The sequence below is a fragment of the Geotrypetes seraphini genome, chromosome 7, assembly GCF_902459505.1.
Source record: "Geotrypetes seraphini chromosome 7, aGeoSer1.1, whole genome shotgun sequence".
NCBI classification, from domain to species: domain Eukaryota; kingdom Metazoa; phylum Chordata; class Amphibia; order Gymnophiona; family Dermophiidae; genus Geotrypetes; species Geotrypetes seraphini.
In genome coordinates, this window is record NC_047090.1 from 73921482 (window position 1) to 73942523 (window position 21042).

At 45.2% G+C, this 21042-nt stretch overlaps 1 protein-coding gene and 1 long non-coding RNA gene across 6 annotated transcripts in view; one reads left to right on the top strand and one right to left on the bottom strand.

Moving 5' to 3' along the window:
* Window positions 1–21042, top strand: part of LOC117364309 — a 44337-nt gene that overhangs the window by 8191 nt on the left and 15104 nt on the right. Inside the window, exon 2 of the long non-coding RNA XR_004540207.1 lies at window positions 11635–11718. This is a non-coding gene — a long non-coding RNA (uncharacterized LOC117364309). The remainder of the gene's footprint in view (window positions 1–11634; window positions 11719–21042) is intronic.
* The window catches only part of LMNTD1 (lamin tail domain containing 1), a 475792-nt gene continuing 458666 nt past the window's right edge, over window positions 3917–21042 (bottom strand). For 4 of the 5 annotated variants that reach the window (XM_033953396.1, XM_033953395.1, XM_033953391.1 and 1 more), the window contains one exon: window positions 5287–5417. Coding sequence is in view for 1 of the 5 variants with exons in the window: in XM_033953392.1 (XP_033809283.1) it covers window positions 5277–5417 (141 nt within the window). In the remaining 4 variants the exon portion in view is untranslated. Of the gene's footprint in view, window positions 5418–21042 lie in introns of all 5 variants that reach the window. The other variant, XM_033953392.1, reaches the window with a different exon arrangement.

Below are 21042 nucleotides of genomic sequence, written 5' to 3' on the forward strand. Positions count from 1 at the left end.
TAGAAGAAAATTTCTATTTGTTTTATTTATTTTATTGCTTTTGGATAAAGTATTATTGTAACTGTGTTGATAATCTTTTATTACTAGAAAATGGAAATAAGGTGATCCTGTTTATGGGACTAATTTTAGTACATTTTTTACTAATTCAGAGACCATAAAGGTCAGGACAGGGATACTATAAAAGCAGTATAGTTTACTGACCTGAAGAAAGAGGTTTTAACCTCTGAAAGCTAATTGAGAAATGTATTAGTCCAATAAAATGACGGGCACTAAATTTTCTTTCCGCCATGCCTCCTACCCAAATGCAAAATATAAATTGGTGGGCTTCCCAAAGCCCTGCCAGCTGAAGATTTCTTCATCTAGGAAGGAAGAGGAGATTTGTTCTGAGATGTTTGGAGGTTGCATAGAAGAAAAACAGTACACTGGCACTGGTATGGCAATCTTTGTTTTGAATGTTAAAATAAAAGATATAAAGTGGAAATAAAGAATAAGAAAATGGGTAAATAAATGGGCGTGGGAGGAGAAGTTGTCTTGATTGGGGTCTGGTCTGGAGAAAGGGAGAAGTCTTCTGACTTTTGTTCATATATGGCAGCTTGATCTCTAGTGATACTGTGAGACTACCACTAGGGATTGAAAGGCACCATTTTGAAATCCTAGTTAGATGGGGTGGGAGCAATTTGGGCTCACTACACTCTCATACCCTTATACCATCAGGAATTTCTAAGGTAGGTTGGGGTGGGCTTAGGAGGGATGAAACATCTTCTGGAAGTGTTTAGTCTCTTAACCCTCCATTGCCTCAGGTACTATGTAAACCTCTTTAATTGCAAGCACAAAAAAGTGGAATATCAAATCCCACCCCCTTTCCCTTCTGGGGCTCAGTAGGGTCAAAGTAACTTCATCCAGAAAGAAGGGAGAAAACACTGGCGACTTTAGAAGAGTGGCTTATCATGACTGGATTCTGAAAATGTTCTTCCAGGGGATGGGTTGGTTTGATTGGGGGAAGGGAGTGTCTATACAGGAGTTAATCAAGCACCAGCCCCTTTAATAATGGCACTTAGTACCATTGGGTTGTGTATCAATTTCCTGATGCTTCCATACAAAAAAATGTAATTCTAGCATGCAAAGTTCAACATATGCTGCTCTATCTGATTTGCATAGTTGAGGAAAACATAAGAATAGCCCCACTGGGTAAGACCAATGGTCCATCATGCCCAGTAGCCCAGGGAAAGTTTAAGGAGAAGTTTTGGAGAGAAGTTTACACTCTTTTGCATACATTTTCAAAACCATGTTCATTTTTTTTTTTTTTTTTTTGTTCTTATGAAAACGCATCTGCAAAATTTAGTTTGTATGTGGATATTTCTCCTGTGATAATTATCCGAGTGGTTTGTATATCCCTTGACTTTGAAAACTCAGCAATCCCTGCATTGTAAAAAGTACTTTACACTAGTGAAAGTAGTTGTAAAATTACCCAGTGTACCATGCTGGAATTGCATCCTGGGCAACACAACCCCTGCTCACTGTGCCGCACCACAGCCATGGTGAGGAGACAATGAATTGGCAGCGATTTTTGTGCCCCTAGCCCTCTTGAGCCCTATGTGGCCACACCAATTGCAGAGCCCTTAGTACAGCCCTTTCCTCTATGAATATCTTTGTTGGGCTGAATTTTAGATTTTGTTACTTAGGGGCTCTTATAGTAAGCTGCATTAAGCAGCTAGCATGATGTTTACAAGACAGTGCAGTAAAAAGAAAAAAAACCCCATAGTCCCCGCTTAATGCAGGAGTGGAAATGACTGGGGCAGAGTGGAGGAACAGCTTGCTGTGACAAAGAGCTTGAGGGTCATTATCCCTTGCTAATTGTCACAATTGCCAATTACACAGCTGCATTATCACCACATCAAAAGAAGATGGTAAGTGTAGCTGCACTATTGGCTGTTACAATAGGTGCAATGGTTGAAAAGGTGACGGCCGAAAGCTAGAAGGATGCTAGGGTGCATAGGGAGAGGAAAGGCCAGTAGGATAAAGGAGGCATTGATGCCTCTGTATAAGACTCCAGTGAGACCTCATTTAGAATATTGTGTACAGTTCTGGAGACCGCACCTACAAAAAGATATAAACAGGATGAAGTTGGTCCAGAGGAAGACAACTACAATGGTTTGCCATTTGACAATCTACCATTTGGCAATCTACAGAACATCCAGTGAGATCATCAAGTTTGCAGACGACACAAAACTCTGCCGGGCAATCAGATCGCAGGAGGACAGTGAGGAACTCCAGAGCGATTTGTGTCGGTTAGAAAACTGGGCGGAGAAATGGCAGATGAAGTTCAATGTGGAGAAATGCAAGGTAATGCATTTAGGCAGTAAAAATAAGGAATACGAGTACAGAATGTCAGGTGCAACTCTGGGAAAAAGTGAACAAGAAAGGGATCTGGGTGTACTGATAGATAGGACCCTGAAGCCGTCGGCACAATGCGCGGCAGCGGCAAATAAGGCAAATAGAATGTTGGGCATGATAAAGAAAGGAATCTCGAGTAGATCGGAGAAAGTTATAATGCCGCTTTATAGGGCAATGGTCAGACCACACTTGGAATACTGCGTCCAACATTGGTCTCCCTACCTAAAGAAGGATATAAAACTGCTGGAGAGGGTGCAGAGGCGAGCAACTAAACTAGTGAAGGGTATGGAGAAACTGGAATATGAGGAACGACTTAAAACACTGGGATTGTTCTCCCTTGAGAAAAGGAGACTGCGTGGGGATATGATCGAAACCTTCAAAATACTGAAAGGAATCGACAAAATAGAGCAGAGAAGATTATTTACATTGTCCAATTTGACACGGACAAGAGGACATAAAATGAAGCTAAGGGGGGGCAAGTTCAGGACTAATATCAGGAAGTTCTGCTTCACACAGAGAGTGGTTGACATCTGGAATACTCTCCCAGGGGAGATTATTGCAGAATCGACAGTCCTAGGCTTCAAGGGCAAACTAGATGCATATCTCCTTGAGAGAGGCATATAGAGATATGGTTGGCTATAGGGTAAGCCAGGTGTATACCTCGCAAGGCCTCCGCGTGTGCGGATCACCGGACTTGATGGACCGAAGGTCTGATCCTGAGATGGCGCTTCTTATGTTCTTACCAAAAATCTGATATGCAAAAACATTTTAAGACTGCCATTAACTACAAAATATGTTGACGAACACCACACATGGCAAACAGGAGAATGCTGGACTGGGGTGCTAGGCCTCACTGGGAACCTAGTGCTAAAGTACCAGCATATGTTTTCCTGAATACTGCACATATTGTTCTGTTTAATATGTTGTATGTATATATGTATGTAAATAATTCCTGGTGTATATTTAGTATGAATATTACCATCAGTAACAAAAGTGGGGGAAAAGGGAGCAGACAGCTGGTACAAGCCACACACTTTCAACAAGATATAAACAGTATGGAGTTGGTCCATAGAAAGGCAACTAAAATGGCTGGTGATCTACGTCATATGGCGTATGGAGACAGACTTAAAGATCTCAAAATGTATACTTAGGAGGAAAGGCAGGAAAGGAGAGATATGACAGAGATGTTTAAATACCTGTATGAAATAAATACACGAGGCAGGTCTTATTCAAATGAAAGGAGACTCCAGAGTGAGAAGACATAGAATGAGATTAAGAGTTGATAGGCTCAGGAGTAATCTAAGGAAATACTTTTTTACAGAAAAGGTGGTAGACGCGTGGAACAGTCTCCCAGTAGAAGTGGTGGAGACAAACACTGTGTCTGAATTCAAGAAAGTGTGAGACAGGCATGTGGCAGATGGGCAGAATGTCTGCTGTCATGTTTCTATGATATTCTCTTTAAAACGTTGCTTTATTAAATATAGAACATTTCTAAATATATGTACACAACACTTCCTTTTTATCCACAAATGAGGTATTTATTTATTTCTAAAATTTCTAGACCGCCTATGTCTAAGCAGTTAACAAATGAAACATTCACAATAGTTCAAAGACAGTACAATTACAAAATACTTTCAATTACAGTGCAACCATGCAATAGCTTAAAACACTAAAGATAAAGTGAAAAAAAAACTGTAGGAAATTATATGTTGTCAATCTTCACTAAGTATAGTGCAATGATCACAGTTCATGTATTGTGTGTTCAAGAGTAAGTTCACTTCCAACCCTGGCTCTGTCCCCAGTTCCATTTCTTTTTTGCTTACAGATCAAGGGCTCCTTTTACAAAGGTGCGGCGCTAGCGGTTTTAGCGTGTGCTAGCCGCTACCGCCTCCTTTTAAGCAGGCTGTAAAGTTTTGGCTAGCACACGCTAATCTAGTGCGTGCGCTAAAAACGCTAGCCCACCTTAGTAAAAGGAGCCCTAAGTCCTATATTATGCACTCTATTTGGGGTGTTATTACTTTCTTTTTTTCCCCCCCCTAGTATTTGTATTGCCTGTAAATTGGAAGATTTCTGTTCAAGAATATTATTGTCCTGATACAAATTTAAAATGAAGATAAAGTTAAAAGAAAATTTAGCCATATCTATCTATATCTGTTTATGAGATATGTGGGGTGTATGTGTCTGCTGACCTTTGTGTCTCTGACTGGAAAAGGAAGTAAAGTTTGAAAGGAATAATTTTCTACTCACTATGGGTTCCTTTTTATAAAGGTCGTTAGGGCCTTAACGCGCAGAATAGCGTGCGTTAAATTGCCGCGTTCTAGCCACTACCGCCTCCTTTTAAGCAGATGGTAATTTTTTGGCTAGCAGGCGCTAAAGCCGCTAGCGCACCTTAGTAAAAGGAGCCCTAAATTTCAGTGTATCAAAATTTTCATGCTGTAGCTGCTGGAACTACTTGCGTCAATTTGTGTGCCATTGGTCCATTTTTTTTGTGAGGATTTCATCTTCAGTCTGGTCCATTACAGAACTTGTAAGCCTTTTTTGGCCCAATGCAGAACTTGTAAACCTTTTTGCTGTTCCCCCCCCCTGCCAAATTTGGTCCCGTTTTGCTATGATTTGAAGAGTTATTTTGCTCCCAACAGCTGGATAGACAAAATATATGGCCAAACATTCTCAACCCCCTTATTCATAATTTCTTTCCAACATTCTGTTGAGTTTGAAAGTATAAAAACATAACTTATTTTTTTCATTCTCCTTTTACTCCTCATTTAATTTAGAGGGCACCTTTCAACTGACTGTGTTTTTGTGCACAAGCCAATGCTGGTGTATTAGAGTACACATCGTTCATTGTAGAAGAAGAAACAGGTTAAATTCTGAAACTGATATCAGGGATTAGAAAAGTTGCAGGGGGTGAGCAAAGTCTGGTTTGGAAGCTTGATATCGTTAGAGGAATTAGCAAAATACTTCTGAAGAGAAGACCCACATGATGAACGACGACCAAATTCTATAATGCCTCTTGAATATGTCTGCAAAAGAAAATAACATAGTAAGCAGTTTGGATCTGTAGCATTGAACAGAAACAGATAATAAAAGCTGATTAGCTGATAATGATCTGACATCCAGAAGGAAATTTTAGAACTGGCTGCAGTGGCGTACCTAGGGGGGGGCGGGGGGGGGCGGGCCGCCCCGGGTACCAGCCCTAAGGGGGTGTTCCCGGCCTTGCCGTTCAGTCCCCCGCCACCCCCGAAGGACCGCTCGCCCCCCTGGCCTCCCCGCACCACCTATGAACAGCCGCAGCAGGATCGCGAAGTCAGCGTCAGCATCCCTGCGCTGCTTCCTACGACGCGATCCCGCCCCTCCTCTGACGTCAGAGGAGGGGCGGGGACCGTGGCGCAGGAAGCAGCAGGGATCGCTGACGCTGACTTCGCAATCCTGCTGCGGCTGTTCATAGGTGGTGCGGGGAGGCCAGGGGGGCGAGCGGTCCTTCGGGGGTGGCGGGGGACTGAACGGCAAGGCCGGGAACACCCCCTTAGGGCTGGTACCCGACGCTGACTTCGCGATCCTGCTGCGGCTGTTCATAGGTGGTGCGGGGAGGCCAGGGGGGCGAGCGGTCCTTCGGGGTGGGTCGGGGCATCAGGCCTTCAGGGTGGGGCGGGCGGGCAGGCAAGCAGGCTTTCAAGGGGGAGGGGGTGACAGGCAGGCAGGCAGGCCTTCAAGGGGGGACAGGCCTTCGGGGGGGGGGTGCAGACATTCAAGGGGTGCAGGCCTTCAAGGGGGGCAGGCAGGCCTTCAGGGGGGTGCAGACCTTCGGGGAGGGGGTGTAGGCCTTTGGGGGGGTGCAGACCTTCAAGGGGGTGCAGGCCTTCAAGGGGGGAAAGGCAGGCAGGCCTTCAAGGGGGGGACAGGCCTACAAGGGGGGGGACAGGCCTACAAGGGGGGGACAGGCCTTCAAGGGGGGGTGCAGGCCTTCAAGGGGGGGTGCAGGCCTTCAAGGGGGGTGCAGGCCTTCAAGGGGGAGACAGGCCTTCAAGGGGGGGAAAGGCAGGCAGGCAGGCCTTAAAGGGGGGACAGGCCTACAAGGGGGTGGGACAGGCCTTCAAGGGGGGGGACAGGCCTTCGGGGGGTGCAGGTCTTCAGGGGTGGGGTGTAGCCCTTCGGAGGGGGGACAGACCTTCGGGGGAGGGGGGTCCTGGTGTAAAAGTACACAGAGGGAGAGAGGGAAGGGGGGGTTCAAAGATACATGCATATGCCAGACTTTGGGGGTTAGAAATAATGGGTCTAAAAACAGAGGAGTGGGAGAGAGATGGTGCATAATGGGATTTAGGGAGGGAAGGAACAGAAAGGGAGAGAACTTGGAAACAGGGGATGGTGTGGAGGGGGGATAGAGATACTGGATAGGAGGATAGTTGGGAACAGAAAGGGAGAGATGGTGGATCCTAGGGTGGTGGGGAGTTGAGAAAAGGTGAATCTGTGGATGGAGACAAAAAAAAGGAAAGATGCCAGATCTCCGGGAGAGGGAAGGGAAACGGAAGGGGAGAACAGAGATGGCAGACGGATGGTTAGCACGGAGAAAGGAGACCCTGGCAAGCAAGACAACAAGAGCCTGGGACCAACAAGATTTGAATATTGATCAGAGAACAAAAGGTAGAAAAAATAATTTTATTTTCTGTTTTGTGATTACAATATGTTAGATTTGAAAAGTGTACATGAGACAGCTTGAAATGGGAACTTTTCTATTTTTGTGAATGGCAAGGCTGAGTTCAGTTAAAATATATGCTTTATAAGAAAATATAATAATGTGTTTTATAAAGTTTATAAGCATTGCTGGCATACTCGGTGAGGTGTTCCTAGTGTTGGTGGTGGTGGTAGCATGTCAGTGTGTTGAGAGGAAGAGGTAGTCTGGGAAATTCTGCTGAGCAAACTCTGGGCCCATTTCCACCCCCAGTTAGTCCACTCCACTCAACTGGTTCACACACTGAGTGGGTCTTTGGGTGTTATTTCTGGGTAGTTGTTTTAGAATCTCTTCCAGTGGTTTGTCAGTATCTCCTTCTGGTCCAAGGAAGGAAACTTTGTCAACCTTAGCATTGACCTTCAGAATATGTTTGTAACAGCGCTGCTTGTGTGGCATTAGGCTATGTAGTGATCGAAAGAAAAAAACAGACCTTTGCACATTTTTGCACTATATGGTGGGTGTATGAGGAGATTCATTTCCTGCACAGTTAAGTCCATTTTTTCTACTGAATAATAGTATAGGTACAATGAAAGTAAATAGCAAAAATGTTTGAGTAGATAATTAAGGAAATCTTTTTCATATTGCTTGCTTATGGACTGGGAAAAAAGACTGTTCAAGCAAATGTCTCCAGAACTGCTTTAATGGAAAAATGTGATTTTTTTTTTTTTAAGTACTTTGTGAAATTTATTGTTGTTGTGAAATTTATTGTTATACTTTGTTTAAACTTAAAAAGCGGTGTCATTAACAGTGAATCTAATCGAAAAATCGATTCAACAGGGTGAATCGGATCGAATGAAATATTTTTCTCTGAATCGGGCAGCACTATTGGCTACCATGAGAATGGGCTACTGGGCATGATGGACCATTGGTGTGACCCAGTTAGGCTATTCTTATGTTATGTTCTCATCTGTAGGGGCCTTTGTTTTCACTTCTTATTTTAATGTATTTTTTTCCTGGGAACTTATCAGTGTTTTTTTATAATGGGAACAAAAATGGAAGAGAATTAATGTGTGTGGAATGGGGGGGGGGGGGGGTAACTAATTTCTTCAGCTAAATAATTCAATCCACTTCAAACAGACATAGGAGAACTCACGCACCATTCACACACCCTCCAACCAAAAACGTCAAAAGAAAAAAACTGTTCGACAACCTCCTAGCCATTCGAGCTGCAACACTTGACCCCCAACTCTACAACCTATTGACCTCGACCACAAACTACAAAACCTTAAAAAAGAAATAAAAACCCTTCTATTAAAAAAACACATAAAACCAAACTAACATAATCAGAACTGTCCCAAGCATCACCTGCAACTATTCCATATGTACTTCTGATGTCATGACAATTCAGACATAATTTATGTTATGTTATGTTTGGAATAATGGTTACATAAATGAGGTTCAATAAAAGAAAATTTTCTGTGGGAGCATTTGTTGGAACTTCTGTTATCCTGATTTCTTCTATCTGTGGGCTTTCTTTAGCTAACCTACTTATCTGGGGCTTTCCACTTCTGCAGCTGCCCTTTTCACGGTCCACTTTGCGCTTGCACTCTCTGGGGAGGGGGGATTGGGTCTGGGCTTGGTGGGGTAGGTGTGTCTGGTAGTTTTGTCTGGGTGGTGGCTGGGTGTTTCTTGGGTGCTTGTTGTGCGGATTGGTGTGTCTGGTGAGCGGTCTGGGTGTTGTTGCTTGTGGGGGTTTTTTTCATTATAAAATATGGCTGAGGGTCTAGTCCGGCTTATTATTCTTGTGGGTTCTGGGGTGGGATTTGTTTGCTTGCCCCAAGTTTTGGCCTTTTGTTGTGTATTGCTATGCCTCTCATTGGCAATTTTCTCTTGGGAGAGGCTTGTTCATGCTTGTTGTTGCTGTTACTCTCATTCTGTGTTCTTTTTGATAATGTATAAGTTTCTGTACAGACCATGGTTGCTTGTCTGGACCTTTTGCCATTCTCAATAAAAATACTTTGGAAAAAAAAAAAAAAAAAAAAAAAAGAAAATTTTCACTGCCTGTTTCTATTCTGACCATTTATTCCATTTCATGGTTATTGCAAAAAAAAAAAAAAAAAATTTTTACATGGGGGGGGGGGGGGGGGGGTGTCAAAAAATGATGGGCCCCGGGTGCCACATACCCTAGGTACGCCACTGACTGGCTGCACAAGTGGATGTGACCAGAACACAGCTGCAAAGTGGAAAAATTACTGCATATATATGTTCTGCTCCAGAGAAACTGTAAATAAACATAGTGGCCTGTTTATTTAAGTGGAATAAAATTTTGCACTTAGAGGGCAATTTTATAATTGGGTGCCCCCTATTTGGCACCTGAATGCTGCAGGGGGGGGAGCATGTATTCTATAATGACATCTGTGCACAGAAATACTATTATAGAATATTGGCATAAGGTTACCATATGGCTTCAGAAAAAAAGAGAATGGATTGAAATATACGGGGTTTACTTCCATTGAAAGCAGTGGAAGTAAAACCCAGATATCTCAATCCATCTTCCTTTTTCTGGAACCATATGGTAACCCTATATTGGCAAACACTCACTTATACCAGGTCAGAGGCAAGTGGACATGGGCATACTTAAATGCAAGATGTCACACACATAGCTTAGAGCTCCTTTTACTAAGGTGCGCTAGCAGTTTTAGTGCGCGCTAAACGAAAAATACTAACGCAAGCTTTATGGAGGCGTTAGCGTTTAGCGTGCGTGGCATTGTGCGCTAAAACTGCTAGCGCACCTTAGTAAAAGGAGCCCTTAGAGTACCCTATAAATTAAGCACCCAATAAGATACATTTAAGGCCATATTCTATATATGGCATTTATAAGAATTAGTTCTGACTAGAATGGGACTTATTGTGATTCCACAAGGTGTGCGTACCTTTTATAGAATCATTTATAGTGCCTGTGTGCGATGCATAACTTAGGCCAGCTAAATCCAGGCTTAAATGCCTGCACCTAAGCTGTGCGCAGATCAGGTGTATTCTATAACAATGCACGTAGAGGGGCATAATCAAAAGAAACATCAAGTCCAATTTGGACATATGGTGTTAGACGCCCAAAGTCAGCAGTGGAAAAATGTTCATTCTCGAAAAATACATCTAGAATACTTTTTTTAAAAAAATCGTCTATCTGGACATCCAGGCGGTTGATCATCCAGACTGTCAGTACGTCTATCCTTATACCATATTTTCAACCAAAAATTCGTCCCAGTTCCAAACGCCCAGACATGGCAACAGAGCAGTGGGACACCTTAGAAGGCACTGCTGTGAACTTCACAAAAAGGGTGCCACATAAACATCTCACCAAAACCCATTAAACCCGCTTTTCTACAACCACAATAGTCCTTATGGCTGCAGGTGCCACCTTTATGGCAGTACAGTAGGGTTTTTTGGTGGGCTCACATTTTCCACCATGTATGAGTGGTTAGAGCGGCTTATGGGCCTGGGTCCTCTCTATGGTTCACTAGCCCAACCCCAGGCTACTTAAGACACCTGTAGGCAGCTCTACTAGGTTTTCCTATACCAGGTGCTGATGTTCCAGAGACAGGTATGTACATTTTTATTCTGATATTTGTGGCAGAATGAGGAGGTCGGTGATCACTGGGGGAGTGTGTGGGGGTCTTTATGTTGTCTTTGCAGTAGTTATCTGGTCACTTTGGATACCTTTTTGCCACTTATACCTGCTTTTACATTATCTAACTCACAACGTATAAGTTTTGTCCAGGAAGTCTCATGAAACATTTGATAATCCCTGCAAGATGACTAAGGGCTCCTTTTACTAAGCTGAGTTAGGGCATTAACGTGTGGAATAGTGCCTGCTACAATGCTGCGCATGCCAGACGCTAACGCCAGCATTGAGCTGGGGTTAGTTCCAGCCGCGTAGTGTGGGGTTAGCGCGCGCTAACCTGCTGTGTGCGTTAAAAACACTAGTGCACTTTAGTAAAAGGAGCCCTGAGTCTAGGTTGGAACACATCCTGCCCAAATACCACCCTAACCACTTCTCCAGATACACCCCTTTTAGCTCTGGGCGCCCAATGGCATTCAGAGGCCTAAAAAGTCCCTGGATACATCCAGAAAGTCGGTTTGATTATCAGCACTTGAACGAACTGTCTTTTAGATCGTCCAAGTGTCGACTTGGGCAGGTTTTTAGACATGTTTTATTTTTGATTATGAGCCCCATAGTTTTTAGGAATGCCTCCGATCTGTCCCTGGCCATGTCCCCTTTTCAAATCCATGCACTGCTACTGGCACATACTTTTTATCGAATTTTGATTTGAGCTATTTGTGCAACTTTTATATTTAACTAATTTTTATTTTGGTTCCAGCAATTGTAATGACAAATCTGTCAACAAATGTTACACTGCAGAACATCTATTTTTGCTGTGGATTCCTTAACATAACATGAACACACATTTTCTCTGTATAGAAAACCAATACCCCCACCCTCTTCCCATCCCGGCAAACAAAAGCTAAACACACACTGATAAAAATAAAATGTTCAATTTCTTTGTCAACAGTTCAATATTTGGCTCCTGGCCACAGTTGTTAATGTACTCCAAAATGATTCCCGCACTCTTTGGAACTGCTGATCTTCAGAGCATGTAAGTTTTAATTAGTCCCAATTAGCATAAATTCTGAGGTGTTAATTGCCAACTATTGGCACCGATTAGGCCAATAAATCAAGTTGTGTGCATACATCAGCTATGTACTCTAATGTATGCACACAACTTTAGGCACCGTATGCAGAATTTAGGAGTTAATGTGTGCTATATTCCATTCACAGATATGCCCCATGCAGTTACACTATAATGCATTTATGTACTACCTCACAGAATAGAACATAGTGTGCATATAGCACAGTTACTTACCGTAACAGGTGTTATCCAGGGACAGCAGGCAGATATTCTTGACTGATGGGTGACGGCACCGACGGAGCCCCGGTACGGACACTTTTAGAGTGATTGCACTCTAAGAACTTGGAAAGTTCTGGATACCGCACCGCGCATGCGCGAGTGCCTTCCCGCCCGACCCCGGCGCGCGGTCCCTCAGTTAGTATAAGCCAGCTAAGAAGCCAACCCGGGGAGGTGGGTGGGACGCAAGAATATCTGCCTGCTGTCCCTGGATAACACCTGTTACGGTAAGTAACTGTGCTTTATCCCAGGACAAGCAGGCAGCTATTCTTGACTGATGGGTGACCTCCAAGCTAACAAAAAAGAGGGATGGTGGGAAGGTTGGCCATTAGGAAAACAAATTTTGCAAAACAGATTGGCCGAAGTGACCATCCCGTCTGGAGAATGTATCCAGACAATAATGTGATGTAAAAGTGTGAACTGAGGACCAAGTAGCAGCCTTGCAGATTTCCTCAATAGGCGTGGAACGGAGGAAAGCTACAGATGCTGCCATAGCTCTAACTCTATGGGCCGTGACAGAACCTTCCAGTGCCAGTCCGGATTGAGAATAGCAGAATGAAATGCACGCTGCGAGCCAATTAGACAGCGTACGTTTAGAAACAGGGCGTCCCAACTTATTAGGATCAAAAGATAAGAAAAGTTGGGGCGAAGATCTGTGGGGTTTAGTACGGTCTAAATAGTAAGCTAAAGCCCTCTTACAGTCCAAAGTATGAAGAGCCTGTTCACCAGAGTGAGTGTGAGGTCTCGGAAAGAAAACAGGCAGTACAATAGATTGGTTGAGATGGAATTCAGAGACAACCTTTGGGAGAAACTTTGGATGTGTACGCAGAACCACCTTATCGTGATGAAAGACTGTAAAAGGTGGGTCAGAAACCAGTGCATGGAGCTCACTGACCCTCCTGGCAGAGGTGATAGCAATGAGGAAAAGTACCTTCCAAGTGAGAAACTTGAAAGCGGCAGTAGCTAAGGGTTCAAAAGGAGGCTTCATCAAAGCAGAGAGAACCACATTAAGATCCCAGACCACAGGAGGTGCTTTAAGAGGTGGTTTTACATTAAAAAGACCTCGCATGAATCTAGAGACCAGGGGATGAGCTGAAAGGAGTTTTCCATGGATGGGCTCATGAAATGCAGCAATAGCACTGAGATGGACTCTGATGGAGGTAGTTTTGAGACCAGAGTTAGACAGAGAAAGCAGATAGTCCAATAGGGTCTCTACTGCAAGGGACGTGGGATCATGATGATGAAGAAGACACCAGGAAGAAAACCGTGTCCACTTCTGATGGTAACATTGCAGAGTGGCTGGTTTCCTGGAAGCATCCAGAATAGAACGAACGGGCTGAGACAGAAGAGAATCCTGTGAAGTCAGCCCGAGAGATACCAAGCTGTCAGGTGCAGAGACTGGAGGTTGGGATGTAGAAGGGTCTCCTGTTGTTGCGTAAGCAGAGAAGGAAACAGTGGAAGCAGAAAAGGTTCCCTGGAACTGAGTTGAAGTAGAAGGGAGAACCAATGCTGCCTGGGCCACCGTGGGGCAATCAGAATCATGGTGGCTCCTTCCCTCTTGAGCTTGAACAATGTTCGTAACATGAGAGGCAGAGGAGGAAAGGCGTACAGGAACAGATTGGACCAATCGAGGAGAAATGCATCCGCTGCCAGACGGTGAGGAGTGTATAGTCTGGAGCAGAAGAGAGGCAGCTGGTAATTTTGAGGAGCTGCGAAAAGGTCGATCTGAGGAGTGCCCCACTGAGCAAAGATGGACTGTAGAGTTAAGGGATCGAGTGTCCACTCGTGAGGCTGGAGAATTCTGCTCAGCTTGTCCGCTAAGTAATTCTGCTCTCCCTGAATGTAAATCGCTTTCAGAAAGAGATGGTGATCTGTGGCCCAAGTCCAAATCTTCTGGGCTTCCTGGCACAAGAGGCGAGAGCCTGTCCCACCCTGTTTGTTGATGTAGTACATGGCCACTTGATTGTCTGTGCACAACAGAAGGACCTGAGGATAGAGAAGATGTTGGAAAGCCTTGAGGGCATAAAACATCGCTCTGAGTTCTAGGAAATTGATGTGATGTCTCATTTCCTGCACTGTCCAAAGACCTTGAGTTTGGAATTCGTTCAAATGAGCTCCCCAGGCATAAGGGGAGGCATCTGTGGTGATGATCAGTTGATGAGGAGGTAGATGGAATAGAAGACCTCTGGAGAGATTTGAGGATATCAACCACCATTGTAGAGACTGACGAAGAGATGATGTCACAGATATGTGCCGTGAGCAAGGATCCGTCGCTTGTGACCACTGGGTAGCAAGGGTCCACTGAGGAATGCGCAGGTGAAGACGTGCGAGGGGGGTGACATGGACTGTGGATGCCATGTGACCCAAGAGTATCATCATTTGTTTGGCAGAGATGGAACGTTGTGGAAGCACCTGCTGACACAGAGATTGGAGAGTTTGAAGGCGGTTGGACGGTAGGAATGCTCTCATGAGGACTGTGTCCAGCACCGCTCCAATGAATTGAAGTCGTTGAGTGGGGAGGAGATGAGATTTGGGAAAATTGATCTCGAACCCCAGAAGCTGTAAGAACAAGATGGTTTGATTGGTGGCCAGGAGAACTGTTTGAGATGAATTGGCCTTTATCAACCAATCGTCCAGGTAAGGAAACACCTGAAGGTGATGGGAGCGTAGGTAAGCAGCTACCACAATTAGACACTTGGTGAATACTCGTGGAGATGAGGCAAGACCGAAGGGGAGAACTTTGTACTGATAATGACAGTTGTTGATCATGAAGCGGAGGTATTGCCTGGAGGCTAGATGGATTGGAATATGAGTGTATGCCTCTTTGAGGTCGAGGGAACATAGCCAGTCGTCTTGATTGAGAAGAGGGTAAAGAGTGGCCAGAGAAAGCATCTTGAATTTTTCCTTGACCAAACATTTGTTGAGATCTCGAAGATCTAAGATGGGTCTGAGATCTCCTGTCTTCTTTGGAACCAGAAAATAACGGGAGTAAAACCCCTGCCCCTTCTGGTCCAGAGGAACCTCTTCGATAGCGTTTAGAAGAAGAAGAGATTGAACCTCTTGAATAAGGAGAGAAGCCTGAGGAGTGTTCAAAGCAGACTCTCTTGGCAGACTTTGAGATGGAAGTGTTTGAAAGTTGAGAGAGTAGCCGTGGCGGATGATGTTGAGAACCCATTGATCGGATGTTATGTTCTCCCAACGGCTGAGATAATAAGTGAGACGGCCTCCAATGGGTAGGGGAAGTTGAACTGATGGTGGCATAATGGCTATGTTCTGGAGAAACACGTCAAAAGGGTTGAGTAGACTTTTGAGGTGGAGGAGGTTTCACCTGTTGTTGCTGATTTTGCCTAGGTGGTTGACGTTGTTGTTGTTGTCGCTGACGCCTAGGTTGTTGGGAATGCTGAGGTAAAGGCCGAGCAGCATATCGGCGTTGGTATGCCGATTGTTGGCGAAACGGTCTAGCAGGGGGAGTCTTCTTTTTGTTCTTTAAAAGAGTATCCCATCTGGTTTCATGAGCAGACAGTTTTTGTGTTGTTGAATCCATGGATTCTCCAAACAGCTCATCCCCCAGACAAGGAGCATTTGCTAGACGGTCTTGGTGGTTCACCTCTAGCTCTGAGACCCTGAGCCATGCCAACCTGCGCATAGCCACTGACATAGCCGTGGCTCTAGAAGTCAATTCGAAGGTGTCATAAATTGATCTGACTAGAAATTTCCTCAACTGAAGGAGAGAGGAAGCACAGGAATGAAAAGAAGGTTTTTTACGATCAGGAAGGAATTTTTCAAATGAAGACAACTGCTGGACCAAATGCTTTAAATAAAAAGAAAAATGAAAAGCATAGTTTCCTGATCTATTGGCCAACATGGCATTTTGATAAAGCCGTTTGCCAAATTTGTCCATAGATTTCCCTTCTCTGCCAGGAGGGACTGAAGCATACACATTAGCCCCCGCTGATTTCTTTAATGTAGACTCTACCAAAAGAGATTCATGTGGGAGCTGGGGCTTTTCAAACCCAGGAATGGGGATTACCCTGTAAAGAGAGTCCAGCTTACGAGGAGCTCCTGGTACAGTCAGGGGAGTTTCAAGGTTTTTATAAAACGTCTCTCGTAAAATATCATGGAGAGGAAGTTTAAGGAATTCCCTTGGAGGCTGGTCAAAATCCAGAGCATCAAGGAATGCTTTGGACTTCTTGGATTCAGCCTCCAAGGGAATTGACAGGGATTCACACATCTCCTTCAAAAAGGAGGTAAAAGAGGTGGAATCCTGTTTAGAAGAGGGGTCTGTCACCAGGTGTTCCTCCTCATCGGAAGAGCATTCTCCTTCAGATAGGAAGGGCTCTTCTGAATCTCCCCACAAATCAGGGTCTCTAACCTGAGAGCCATGGTGTCGAGACTCAGGTGTGGAGGGCTCTACGTGCCGGGTTTTATGTGTAGATTTGCCCGATCTCATAGAAACGGTACCAGGCGATGCAACCTGATGTATCGGTACCGAGGTCTGTACCGCCTGGTGCTGAGACCTAGGTTCAGGAGCCAGAACCGGCATCGATGACGATGTGGTAAGGGCCGGCACCGATAAAGTGGATGCCGATAAGAGAGGGCGTTCCTCTATCGGTACCGGAGGCTCCGACCGAACTGGAACTGGAAGGTTCGGGGTCAAGAGAGCAGGAAACAGCTTTTGAAGTTGATCCTTAAGCTGCACCTGCAGAACGGCGGCGATGCGCTCGTCCAAGGATGGCACCGGCACCGCTTTTTTCTTCTGCGGTGCCTTGGGTGCCGCTCGACACTCCGAAGAAGAGCCCGATGTCGAGGGACTAACTTCGATCGAAGCGGAGCGCTTCCGTGGGCGCCTCGAGGTCGGCAGGATTGGGCTCACTGCTGTAGAGACCGGAGGACGCTCCAACGGGGAAGGCTTCTTAGCCGGCTTACCTGTGGGATGCGATACCGGCGTCGAATCACGCGGCGTCGACGAAGTCGGAGCCGACTGGGATGGAACAGATGTCGGTGCCGGAGTTGCGGAGTCGGACATCTCGGCACCGAAAAGGATCCGCTGCTGGATTTGGCGGTTTTTGAGGGTCCTCTTTTTTAAAGTTGCACAGCGGGAGCAAGTAGATGCTCGATGGTCAGGACCAAGACACTGCAGACACCAGTTATGGGGGTCTGTCAGCGAAATTGGTCTAGCGCACCGCTGGCACTTTTTAAAACCGGGCTGAGGGGGCATGAACGGGAAAACAGCCTCTGCCAAATCGAAAGCCGAGGCTTCGATCGTGGCAACAGGCCCCGCCGGGCCGAATCGAAAAAGAGGAGAAAAAATTCTTTTTTTTTTTTTTTTTTTAAAGAGAATAAGAAAAGAAATAAAGAAATAAAGAAAACTTTATTCTAAAAGGGGTTTACGCGAGCGGGAAGGCGTGAAAAAATCTCTTCAACGGCCGTTGAAGTGAACGCGTCTTCTTAGCTCCGCGGAAACTAGAAAACTGAGGGACCGCGCGCCGGGGTCGGGCGGGAAGGCACTCGCGCATGCGCGGTGCGGTATCCAGAACTTTCCAAGTTCTTAGAGTGCAATCACTCTAAAAGTGTCCGTACCGGGGCTCCGTCGGTGCCGTCACCCATCAGTCAAGAATAGCTGCCTGCTTGTCCTGGGATAAAACACAGGTGTTATTTGGGGACAGCAGGCAGATATTCTCACATGTGGGTGATGTTATCCACGGAGCCCAGTATGGAAAGTATGAAAAGCGTACTGTCACTTTAAGTTTTAAGAAACTTCAGAACTGCACATGCGCGAGTGCCTTCCCGTCCAAAGTAGGCTTGTGGTACCTCAGTTCTGTAAGCAAGCTAAGAAGCCAAGCAGGGAGGTGGGTGGGATGTGAGAATATCTGCCTGCTGTCCCCGGATAGCACCTGTTAAGGTAAGTAACTGCTTTATCCTAGGACAAGCAGGCAGAATATTCTCACATGTGGGACTCCCTAGCTTACTGCAATGGGATGGAGGGAGAGTTGGTCATTAAGAGAATAAATTTTGTAATACTGCTTGACTGAAGTGACCATCCTGTCTGAAATAGGATTCCAGACAGTAGTGAGAGTAGAACATAAGAATGCAACTGAAACTGCCAAAGCTCGGACCTTATGTGCTGTTATACGACCCCCGAGTTGCAATCCAGCCAGAGCACAGCAGAAGGTCATTAACCAGGTGGAAATAGTTCTCTTGGTTACAGGCTAGCCCAACCTGTTAGGAACAAAGATGAACAGTTGAGGAGATGATCTGTGTGACTTAGTTCGTTGTAAGTAATAAGTCAAGGCTCATTTACAGTCATTCGGTCCCCGCAGCAACAAAAGGCTGGCGTCAGCTGACTTGCAACTTCCTGTTGCAGTCGCTGTGCCGGGACTCCTGCCTTCCACCGCGTTTGCCTCTTGCCTTGTCTCCTCACCTCCAGACCACCAGCTCTGTTTGCTTTTAACTTCGGCACAGAGCTGCCCCTAAGCAGTAGTTTAGCGCGGTTTCATGAGGCAGCCTCGGGGCCTTTGCTAGGCCGGCCCACATCGCATCATCGAAGCGGGCCGGCCTAGCAAAGGCCCCAAGGCTGCCTCATGAAACCGCGCTAAACTACTGCTTAGGGGCAGCTCTGTGCCGAAGTTAAAAGTACACAGAGCTGCCGCTGGTGGTCTGGACTCTTGGGCCGCTGAAGGAAGGCAAAAAGCAGCTGTCCTGGAGGTTTCCCTTCCTCTCGCCGTTGTAGGTCCCTTTTTTTTTCCTTCAAACGGCAACGGGCCCCAGCATCGACATCAATTAAGTAAGTTCCACTGTTCCTTGCAAGTGGTTCTGCTCAGCCAAAGCTTTCCCTCTGACATGAGCCACCCTCAGGGGAAAGAAAGTGACCTGCAAAGGTGAGGGGAAGGGGGGCAGATGATGGAAGTTGGGGGGGATAGAGAGAAAAGGGGCAGATGATGAAATGGAGGAGATGAGAGAGAGAAGGGGACAGATGATGGAAGTGGGAAGAAGGGAGAGAGAGCAGAAGGCAGATGGATGTCAGTTGAGAGGGGAGAGCAGATGCTGAATGGAAGTGGGGAAAGAACACATACTGGATGGAAGGAGGAGATAAATAAAGGGGGAAGAAAATAGTAAGATAATGGAGGGGTGAGGGAAAGGGGTGACAAGCTGTGAGTAGACACAGTGAAAAGAGGGAAACGGGACTAAATAGTAAGAAAGAATTTAATTTAGATGGAGGCAGAAAATAGAGAAGGAAGACCAGAGAAGAAAAGGGAAGAGAGAGCAGAAAATGATATCAGATCTGAGTGAAGGAAATGAGAGGAGAGAGATGCTAAAAACCACAGGGGGGAGGGAAGGACAGAGATGCCAGACCATGAGGGGAACAGAAGGAAGATGATGGATGCCAGACCAAATTTTTTTTTTGGGGGGAGGGGGGGGCAGGAGGAGAGATGGCAGGGAAAGACAGACAGTGAATGGAAGGGGCAGATGCTGGACTGAAGAGACAGAGAAGGTTATCATGCCACTGTACTGGGCCATGGTATGCGTGAGTGGACTGCTGGTCATGATGGACCTCTGGTCTGACCCAGCAGTGGCAATTCTTATGTTCTTAGGGCAGACACTGGCTGGAAGAGAGTGAAAAGGCAATGAAAGCAGAAACCAGAGACGACAAAAGGTAGAAAAAAATAATTTTATTTCTATCTTGCGATTCAAATATATCAGATTTGAAATATGTATCTTGCTAGACATAACTGGGGAGTGCAAAGCCCAGACAGTGCTTCTTTAGCTTCCAGCTGGCTTAGGGCTCTCTCTGACCAGGGGGCAGTTGCCCTAGTTCCACTCCCCTAACACCATTCCTGTCATGTGTGACTGTGGTATTCTGTTACATATTTGTGTAGCATTCTGTAATAATTTGGCTTATTCAGTTTTCTTGATAGTAGAGGGGATATATGTGAAGGGAAGGGGAGACAGGGGTTTTGTTGATCTTTGCTCTGTATTATTTGTATTTATAAAATGACAATTGTATAGAATATTGTTTCTTTTTATACTTTAATAAAATATGTTCAATATAAAATCATAACTATTTGAGGCTTGTGCGGATGGGATCAGATGGTTTGTGGGACCGAGCTCGCGGGGATGGGGCGGCGATGGTTTTTAAAAAAAAATTTCAGTCTTAGTAGTTTGCCGGTCCACGAAATAATTATTTTATTTCTGCCGGTCCATAGGTGTAAAAAGGTTGAAGAACACTGGTCTAAAGGATGAAGAGCTGTTTCTCCAAGGTGAGAATGAGGCTTTGGAAAGAAAATTGGAAGCACAATCAATTGATTCAGATGAGATTCTGTGACTACTTTTGGCAAAAGTTTAGGATGGGTGCGGAGAGCTACTTTATCATGGTGGAAAACTATAAAAGGTGTGTCTGACACAAACTCTTGAAGCTCACTCACTCGACGTACAGAAGTGATAGAGATTAAAAATATTACTTTCCAAGTGAGATATTTAAAATGAGTAGAAGACATTGGCTCAAATGGAGGCTTCATTAGTCTGGTGAGAAACAACATTAAGATCCCAAACCACTGGAGGTGGTTTGATATTGAAAAGTCCTTTCATAAACCTGGAAACAAGAGGATAAACAGCCAAGAGATTTATTGTTGACTGGCACATGAAAAGCACTGATAGCACTAAGGTGAACTCTGACTGAAGTGGTTTTAAGACCTGAATTGGATAAATTGGGAAGGTAATCCAACACTGAAGATATGGAGGAGGATGAAGCATCTTGATGATGAAGAGTACACCACGTTGAAAACCATGTACTCTTCTGTTGGTAGCACTGTTGTGTAGATTTTCTGGATGCATTTAAAATGATTCTGACAGGATCAGAAAGATCAGTGTCTTCTGAGGTCATCCTGAGTGGTACCAAGCTGTCAGGTTCAACGACTGTACATTGGGATGTAAAAGAGACCCTTGATTCTGCGTGAGAAAAGATGGAAAGATCTGCAGGGTATTGGATCCTTGACATTGAGCTGAATTGGAAAGGAG